This window comes from Postia placenta, assembly GCF_002117355.1.
Source record: "Postia placenta MAD-698-R-SB12 unplaced genomic scaffold POSPLAscaffold_1, whole genome shotgun sequence".
NCBI classification, from domain to species: domain Eukaryota; kingdom Fungi; phylum Basidiomycota; class Agaricomycetes; order Polyporales; family Adustoporiaceae; genus Rhodonia; species Rhodonia placenta.
The window spans coordinates 4,144,568-4,154,087 of record NW_020169832.1 but is presented as its reverse complement, the minus strand read 5'-3'; the positions used below and the strand labels follow the sequence as shown (position 1 = coordinate 4,154,087).

The 9,520-nt window shown below is 56.2% G+C and overlaps 1 protein-coding gene across 1 annotated transcript; it reads left to right on the top strand.

Moving 5' to 3' along the window:
• Positions 1 to 1,218: 1,218 nt before the first annotated feature.
• POSPLADRAFT_1106310 (hypothetical protein) lies at positions 1,219 to 6,072 on the top strand (the record flags this gene model as incomplete). The annotated part of the gene is made up of 3 exons (XM_024483291.1): positions 1,219 to 1,279; positions 5,325 to 5,401; positions 5,608 to 6,072. Coding segments are annotated over 3 exons (603 nt in total), but the record flags the coding sequence as incomplete, so codon positions are not given.
• Between the last annotated feature and the right edge of the window lie 3,448 nt (positions 6,073 to 9,520).

The following is a 9,520-nucleotide window of genomic DNA, read 5'->3' as shown; positions in this document are numbered from 1 at the left end:
GGCCAAGGTCATATCAGACCGAGGTCCCCAGTTTGCTTCGAAGTATCTCCATGCGGTGTACAAGGGACTCGGGATCGAGCCGGCACTGTCCACAGCGTTCCACCCCCAGACAGACGGCCAGACAGAGCGTTGGAATCAGGAAATTGAGCAGTACCTGCGCGCTCTCACAAGCCACAGGCAGGATGATTGGGCAAAACAGTTGCCGCTCGTGGAGTTTGCACTGAACAACCGAGTTCACTCCGCGACCGGGCACTCCCCTTTCTTCCTGCATCAAGGGTACAATCCTGAGATCCAGGTTCGGATCAATCCGATGTCTGCGATGCCTGCGGCCGCTGATCGGCTCAAGATCCTGAAAGAGATTTGTGACGATACGCACTCTGCGCTTGAGCTGTCGGCCGAGCGTATGAAGGTGTACTACGACAAACACGTGCAGGAGGCACCGGTCTTCGCGCCGGGGGATAAGGTCTGGCTTGACGCTCGGAACCTTAAGCTGAAACAGCCGAGCAAGAAGCTCAGTCCCAAGCGCCTCGGACCTTATGCCGTGCGGCGAAAGCTCGGAGACCTGGATTACGAATTAATCCTGCTGAAGTCGGTGCCGGTACACCCGGTGTTCCATGTCTCCTTGCTTAGCAAGTACACGCGTAGCAATATCCCGGGCCGGGAGCCGGAGGAGCCGCCTGCGATCGAGGTTGAGGGCGACAAGGAGTACGAGGTTGAGCGGATCAAAGATTCAAGGATCTTCCGGCGTCAGCTGCAGTACCTCGTCAAGTGGAAGGGTTATGACGACTCGCATACGTCATGGGAACTGGCGCGCAACGTTGCCAATGCACCGGCCCTCATAGCCGACTTCCACCGGAAGAATCCAAACGCCCCTCGTCGACTCAACGCTGCTACCTTTGGTGGTCTCAACTTTCAGCCAATGCCTTCACCGCTGACTGAAGCACGCTACCGCTCCGGATGGGAGATGGGCAAGGGCGCCTCGCATGAGGTCATGCGCCGTTGAGGGGGGGGTAATGTCACGAGTTGGTACGGCGCCTAGCCGTTTTTTAATTTTTTCCTTTTCGCGGGCTCGAACCCGCGACCTCTGTACTACCTGCCTGATATGGACGCGTCACTATCTACTGTATGATTAGATTAGATGGGGTGGCAGCGCACGGCACAGCTCGGGCCCCGCTGACACAGCCGCTCTGACTCACCGACCCCCGGGGCCGCGTCGGCATGCTGCGCACAGACCAGCTGCGCACGGACCAATGTGCACAGCCTGCCCTAATCTCCCCAGGTATATAAGCTGGCCTCTGCTGCCCTAGGGACCTCAGTTTCGACCTCTTGTCCCTAGGTCAGTAAGCTCCCCTTTGTATTCCTTTCTTACTTAACTAACTAATATACTATCTTGTCCCTAGCCTTAGGTTTGAGCACTGCTCACCATCGCTTCGGTGAGAATCAGTCGAACGCCCCCAGCTCCTTTTAGGTTTTCCCCTGTCGCTAGACCTCAAGTCGCGACAGTCAAAGTCGAAAGGCTCGTCGAGACGGTATCAACGAGTGAACGCAGTGGACGAGGTTTCGAGGTTACGCAGCGAGGGACGAAGTGACGCAGTTGAAAGCTTAGACGCGGGGCGAACTCGACTTATGAGCTCTGAACTCGAGGGGGGAACCGGATCTTGTTTTTTTTGGAGAGAAGTACGACAGATTTTATACTACACAGGACACTACGACTATTCGAGAGTGGCACACTGGTACAAGGGGCTTTGCATTGTTCCTCAAGAAGCTGCCTCACCGAGAGGCACATACCAAGTTCATCAGTAGAGTGACGTCATGCCGAACGCGGAGATGAAGAGCAACATATGGCCACTTCGGACCGGTAGCCGTCGTGAAGGCATGCCGTGAGGTTCAATACCTAATCGGGAAAGACCGGCTACTTCGGTGTGGCTTGGAGCGAAGCGTGCGCTTGGCCGAGCGGCGTCAAGTGGCCCTATTGTTCGCCGAATGCGGAAGATGTTCCGAGATCTATGCACGAGGCATCGGGACGACCGTGCCGAGCTTCGAGTAAGCGTCGCGCACCGTCGAAGGTGTCGAAGAGCGTCGAATGCGAAATCGAAGTGTTGGGAGACTGAGTCGAAGTGCTGGGCGGGATGCGACTGCCGAAAAGAGGTGAATCGGGGCCCAGAGGGGCTTGGCGCCTATCACCGGCACTTCGACTCAGTCTCCCACCACTTCGATTTCGCCTTTGACGCTCTTCGACACCTTCGACGGTGCGCAACGCTTACTCGAAGCTCGGCACGGTCGTCCTGATGCCTCGTGCATAGATCTCGGAACATCTTCCGCATTCGGCGAACAATAGGGCCACTTGACGCCGCTCGGCCAAGCGCACGCTTCGCTCCAAGCCACACCGAAGTAGCCGGTCTTTCCCGATTAGGTATTGAACCTCACGGCATGCCTTCACGACGGCTACCGGTCCGAAGTGGCCATATGTTGCTCTTCATCTCCGCGTTCGGCATGACGTCACTCTACTGATGAACTTGGTATGTGCCTCTCGGTGAGGCAGCTTCTTGAGGAACAATGCAAAGCCCCTTGTACCAGTGTGCCACTCTCGAATAGTCGTAGTGTCCTGTGTAGTATAAAATCTGTCGTACTTCTCTCCAAAAAAAACAAGATCCGGTTCCCCCCTCGAGTTCAGAGCTCATAAGTCGAGTTCGCCCTGCGTCTAAGCCTTCAACTGCGTCACTTCGTCCCTCGCTGCGTAACCTCGAAACCTCGTCCACTGCGTTCACTCGTTGATACCGTCTCGACGAGCCTTTCGACTTTGACTATTGTCGAAGAAACTGCGAACCGCGCCCTAGCTAAGTCCACCCTTCGAGTCATGTCCCTTCCTTCTACGATACATCGAAGAGCTCTGCCGAGCTTCGATCGTCCCCGTTAACCACCCACAGCCTCCGAGTAGCTTCAACGACGTGTCGAAGCCACCTCGTACCTTCCCCATTGTTTGTAGCCTTTTCCAAGGACGTTTCTCGTGTTCACTCGAACCATGGGACACCTTGCTGCTAACTCCCCTCTCACTAGACTATAATCCGTCTCTCTAGTCCCTTTAGGTCGCACCCAGGTTAGGGGTTAGGGTTTTGTAGGTCGTATCATCGGTTATAGGCGCCTGCCAGAGTAAGGTACTCCCGGACTTTGAACCCAAAGAAGATCCGACGGAAGTAGAGTGGGATGAGGCCGATTTGATCGAAGCCTGGGAGCAGGGCATCACGCTTCCCGGTGCCCCTCAGCTGTTCGTCGCAGCTGGGCATATGTATTCCCAGCTGTTCGCTGAGGAAGAGATCAAAAAGAAGGCCGTTAAGACCGCCGAGGAGTCGGTACCTAAACAGTACCACAAGTTCCTGAATGTCTTCTCCAAAGAAGCATCAGAATGGCTACCCAAAAGGAAGCCTTATGATCACGCGATCGAACTCGTACCCGGCTACTCGACATTCCACTCGAAGGTATATCCCTTGTCGAACAACGAGCAGGAGGAACTGGACAAGTTCCTAAAGGAGCAGCTGGCAAAAGGCTATATACGGGAATCGAAGTCGCCCATCTTGTCCCCTTTCTTCTTCATCAAAAAGAAAGAAGGGACATTTCGACCCGTGCAGGACTACCGCCGGTTGAACGCGATCACTGTCAAGAATCGCTACCCTTTGCCGTTAATCGCCGAAATGGTGGACAAGCTCCGCGGTGCCACGCTCTTCACGAAGTTCGATGTCCGATGGGGATACAACAACGTCCGGATCAAAGCCGGCGATGAATGGAAGGCGGCCTTTGTGACTAACCGGGGGCTGTACGAACCCCTGGTGATGTTCTTCGGCCTCACCAATTCCCCTGCAACCTTCCAGGTGATGATGAACGAGATCTTCCATGATCTCATCGTCGGTGGCAAGATCCTCGTGTACCTGGATGACATCCTCATCTTCTCCACCAACAAGGAGGAACATGAAAAGGTCACACGCGAGGTGCTGCACCGTCTTCAGGATAATGATCTATTCCTGAAGCCTGAGAAGTGCGAGTGGGACGTTCCCAAGGTCGACTATGTCGGCTATGTGTTCGGTGGCGATGAGGTAGCAATGGATCCCGCAAAGCTAAAGGGAATTAATGAGTGGCCGGTACCCCGGAACAAGAAAGATGTTCAGAAGTTCGGAGGGTTCTCTAACTTCTACCGCCGCTTCATTAAGGACTTTGCTAAGATCTCGCGACCACTCAACCGGCTCACAGGGAACGACCCATGGCATTGGGGCAAGGAAGAGCAGCACGCCTTCGATGAGCTCAAGCGGCTCTTTGCGACAACCCCAGTCCTGGCGCTGTACGATCCTAACCGAGAAACGCGCATTGAGGTTGATGCCTCGGGCTACGCCACCGGCGGCGTATTGATGCAGAAGCAGGACGATGGCAAATGGCACCCTATCGCCTTCAGATCTCACGCCATGGACCCTGCCCAGCGTAACTACGAGATCTACAATAAGGAGATGCTCGCGATCATCGAAGCACTGGATGATTGGTGCCACTACCTCGAGGGGTTACCCAATCAGTTCGAGATCATGACCGATCATAAGAACCTCGAGTACTGGCGTACATCCCAGCATCTCACGCGCCGTCAAGCGCGATGGTCGCTGTTCCTGGCTCGCTTTGACTTCCACATCACACACAAGGCCAGAACGTCGAATGGAAAGGCTGATGCCCTCTCCCGCCGATCAGACCATCAGATCGGCGATGAGGACGATAACACTGATCAGGTGGTTCTCAAGCCGGATCGCTTCCGCATCGCCTCCGCCAGGCTGTCACGAGTTGACACGGCGCCTAGCCGTTTTTTAATTTTTTCCCTTTCGCGGGCTCGAACCCGCAACCTCTGTACTACTTGCCCGATATGGACACGACGTTATCTACTGTACGATAAGATTAGATAGGACGGCAGTGCGCGGCACAGCTCGGGCTCCGCTGATGCAGCCACTCTGACTCACCGGCCCCCGGGGCCGCGTCGGCATGCTGTGCACGGACCAGCTGCGCACGGACCAATGCACACAGCCTCCCCTAAACATCCCCTGTATATAAGCCGGCCTCTGCTGCCCTAGGGACCTCAGTTTTGACCTCTTGTCCCTAGGTCAGTAAGCCTTCATTTGTATTCTTTCTTACTTACCAACTAATACATTTCCTTGTCCCTAGCCTTAGGTTTGAGCGCTGCTCACCATCGCTTCGGTAAGAATCAGTCGGACGCCCCCAGCCTTCAGGTATTCCCCAGTCGCTTGACCTCAAGTTGCGACATTAGGTCGAAACTCCCCAAGCTGCCGGCGTCCTCTCAGGACTCCCCACATTCACTTTCCTTTCCCACAGGTCGGGTGGTGCGCACCCCTACGATACCCTACGGTACATACGATACGTAGGTAGCCTTACGTACATCGCCACCCCTAGAGGAACGAACTCTTCAACACCTGCACTTCAGTGGGCGGTGTTTGTCCTCACGGACGCGTGGACTAGGTTCCTGCTGCATACTAGCCAAAAGCAGTACTGGGCCCCACGTGAACTGCGAACCTCAGGGTCTTCTCGGGCGCCGTAGCGTAAGCTAGTGTAGTACAGCCATTTTAGTACACGCACCTCCCCTTCCTTCCCCCATCCAACGTGGCTGCCTGCCAAGGCCAAGTTCACGCATTCGACTCTCAGGACCTTATCGACGTCTACATCCCAGACGGCCCTGAGACTGTCATCTACCGGTGTGAGCAGCAGCCGTGCCCAAACCGGACACCCCGATCAATCCCAGAGGACTACCCACGCTACAAAGCGATCCGACGAGCGCAACACCCACTCGGACCCCGAAGCACCCTTGCGTCTCGATCCGCCTCGCGGCACTCTCGCCCTGTCTCCCCTACCTCCCGCCTTCCCCAAACTGTCGCCGAGTCCAGTCAAGCGCGAGGAGATCTCCCTTCAGACCCTGCGCCAAAGCCTGAGCCTGAGGAGAGTGAGGGTGAAGAAGGAGTCTCGGAGTCCGAGTCCGAGGATTCTGTTGGGTCCGCCTCGCCGACAGTGTTCGCCCCCGCGTCAGCAGTCCCTGACGTACGTAACCCCCCCGCCGAACTTCCTCCGGCGCCTTCACCGCCGACTCCGCCAAGAGGCCTCTCAAAGTTCGACCAGCGGAGGGCCACCACAGCCGCCTCCGCCCCCGCAGCGTCCTCCGTCCCCCCCAACGCCGATAATGTCGTCCCCCGCAGCCGCCCCCGACAAGGAGACTTTGAAACTTCTCCTCCCACTCCAATACGATGGCAAAACAGTCATCGAATGCAACCGGTTCCTGTCGCAGCTGCGCATCTACTGGCTGATCAACACGTCATTGACCACCATCGAGCTTGAGGTGCAGGTCGCGCTCAGCCTACTCGATGGAGATGCCCGCGCCTGGGCCACGCCCTACTTCGCCCAACTCGCGTCGGTGCAGATGGGTGTGCAAGGGGTTACAACCCCCTTCAGGAACGAAGCGGCCTTCACCGCTGCCTTCAAGGCTCGCTTCGGTAATCTCGACGATGCGGCAGCAGCACAAGTGGAGCTGGCGAAGCTCTGTGCGGACAAGTTGGTCCGCGAAAAACGCACCGCTGCGGAGTTCTCCGCGCTGTTCAAGGGTCCGGCGGACCGCTCTGGATATGGGGACCTGGAGCTACGCGACAAGTACCTGAGCGGCATCCCCTCCCACGTATATCGCAAGATCGAGCTCGAAACCTTCACCACGTGGCGAGCCGCTGAAAAGCGAGCCACTGAGGTCGAGCAGATCCTCGACATCAGCCGGGCCCGTCGGCCCGAGTTGAACAATTTCTTCTCGGCCCGAGGTCGAGGTCGCGGTGGGGCACGTGGTGGTGCACCCTCGACGCACGCAGCTTCGGCCAGCATCAATGCGGCCGTCGGAAAAGGAGACTTCCCCGGCACTTGCTTTGGCTGTGGGAAGCAAGGGTACCGACGTTTCGAGTGCCCCAACTGTAAGGACAAGCCTTACACAAAGCGCGCCGATGCGCGGGCTACGGTTGCCTCGGGCTCCACCCAGGCAGCGACAAGCGCCCCCGTCGCTTCACCCTCGGCAAGTATAAGTGCTGCTTCAGCGAAATCCGAGCAATCGGAGCTGGCGGACTTAATGGCACAGGTGAAGTCGATGTGTGAGGAGCTCGAGCATTATCGGGCGATGAAGGAGGAGGGTTTTTGATCCGGTCCGAGCTTCATGCCGCATGCGTCGGGCCGCAAGTATCTTCGTGTAACAAGTATAACGTATTGTCGACTGCAATGGTGTATGAATTGGACCAGGGGTCCCAACACTTTCACATCCCAGTTCGACTTCAAGGAAAAAGACGGCACAAGGACGTAATCGCTATGGTGGACAGTGGAGCCACCACAAAGTTTATCAACAAGCGATTCATTGTAGAAAATAAGGTGCAGACGCGGAAGTTGAAGGAACCAATTCCGCTGTATAATATTGACGGCACCCTGAATAAGGACGGAAGCATCTCGGAGGTAGCAGTGCTACAGATGCACATAGGAGAGCACGCCGAGAAGACGGTGTTCACGGTCATGGACATTGGTCCAGAGGATGTGATCGTAGGGTTGGATTGGCTACATGAACACAACCCTGAAATCGATTGGGAGAAGGGCTCCCTCAAGTTGTCACGATGCCCTGAAACGTGCAGTGCCAGAAGGGCTGGCCGAATGGAGCAAGCAGCGACTGCACGTGATATGGGGGTCAGGCCCACGGCGCGCAGGCGTTCGCCGAAGTCCAAACGGTTGGCTGTAGGCGCTTGCCGGAGTAAGGTGCTCCCGGACTTTGAGCCCGAAGAAGATCCGGTGGACGTAGAGTGGAGCGAGGCCGATTTGATCGAAGCCTGGGAGCAAGGTATCACGCTCCCCGGCGCTCCTCAGCTGTTCGTTGCAGCAGGGCATACATACTCCCAGCTGTTTGCTGAGGAGGAGATCAAAAAGAAGGTCGTTAAGACCGCCGAGGAGTCGGTGCCTAAACAGTACCATGAGTTCCTGAATGTCTTCTCCAAGGAAGCATCAGAGCGGTTACCCGAAAAGAAGCCGTACGATCACGCGATCGAACTCGTGCCCGGCTACTCGACCTTCCACTCTAAGGTGTACCCCTTGTCGAACAACGAGCAGGAGGAACTAGACAAGTTCCTAAAAGAGCAACTAGCGAAAGGCTACATATGGGAGTCGAAGTCGCCCATTTCATCCCCCTTCTTCTTCATCAAAAAGAAGGAAGGGACGCTTCGACCCGTACAGGACTACTGCCGATTGAACGCGATCACGGTCAAAAATCGTTATCCCTTGCCGTTGATCGCCGAGATGGTGGATAAACTCCGCGGCGCTACGCTCTTCACAAAGTTTGACGTCCGCTGGGGATACAATAACGTCCGGATCAAGGCCGGTGACGAATGGAAGGCGGCCTTCGTGACTAACCGAGGGTTGTACGAGCCTTTGGTGATGTTCTTTGGTCTCACCAACTCCCCCGCGACTTTCCAGGCGATGATGAACGAGATCTTCCACGATCTCATCGTCGGCGGCAAGATCCTTGTGTACCTGGACGATATACTCATCTGCTCCACCAATAAAGAGGAGCATGAGAAGGTCACACGCGAGGTTCTGCGCCGCCTTCAGGATAATGATCTATTCCTGAAGCCTGAGAAATGCGAGTGGGACGTTCCCAAGGTCGACTATGTCGGCTATGTGTTCGGTGGCGATGAGGTGGCGATGGATCCCGTGAAGCTTAAAGGTATCAATGAGTGGCCGGTGCCCCGGAACAAAAAAGACGTCCAGAAGTTCCGGGGGTTCTCCAATTTCTACCGCCGCTTTATTAAAGACTTCGCTAAGATCTCGCGACCACTTGACCGGCTCACAGGGAACGACCCATGGCATTGGGGCGAGGAAGAGCAGCATGCCTTCGATGAGCTCAAGTGGCTCTTCGCGACGACTCCAGTCTTGGCGCTGTATGACCCTAATCGGGAGACGCGCATTGAGGTTGACGCCTCGGGGTACGCCACTGGTGGCGTGTTGATGCAGAAGCAGGATGACGGCAAATGGCATCCCATCGCCTTCAGATCCCATGTGATGGATCCGGCGCAGCGGAACTACGAGATCTACGATAAAGAGATGCTCGCGATCATTGAGGCGCTAGACGATTGGCGCCACTACCTCGAGGGGTTACCCAATCAGTTCGAGATCGTGACCGATCATAAGAACCTCGAGTACTGGCGTACATCCCAGCATCTCACGCGCCGTCAAGCGCGATGGTCACTGTTCCTGGCTCGCTTCGACTTCCGCATCACGCACAAGGCCGGGACGTCCAATGGAAAGGCTGATGCCCTGTCGCGTCGATCAGACCATCAGATCGGCGATGAGGACGATAACACCGATCAGGTGGTTCTCAAGCCAGAGCGCTTCCGCATCGCCTCTGCTAGGCATGGTCATGCCTCGGTGACGGCCGATCAGTCGCTTCTGAAGCGCATCAGGGAATGTTCGGAGAAGGATCGGG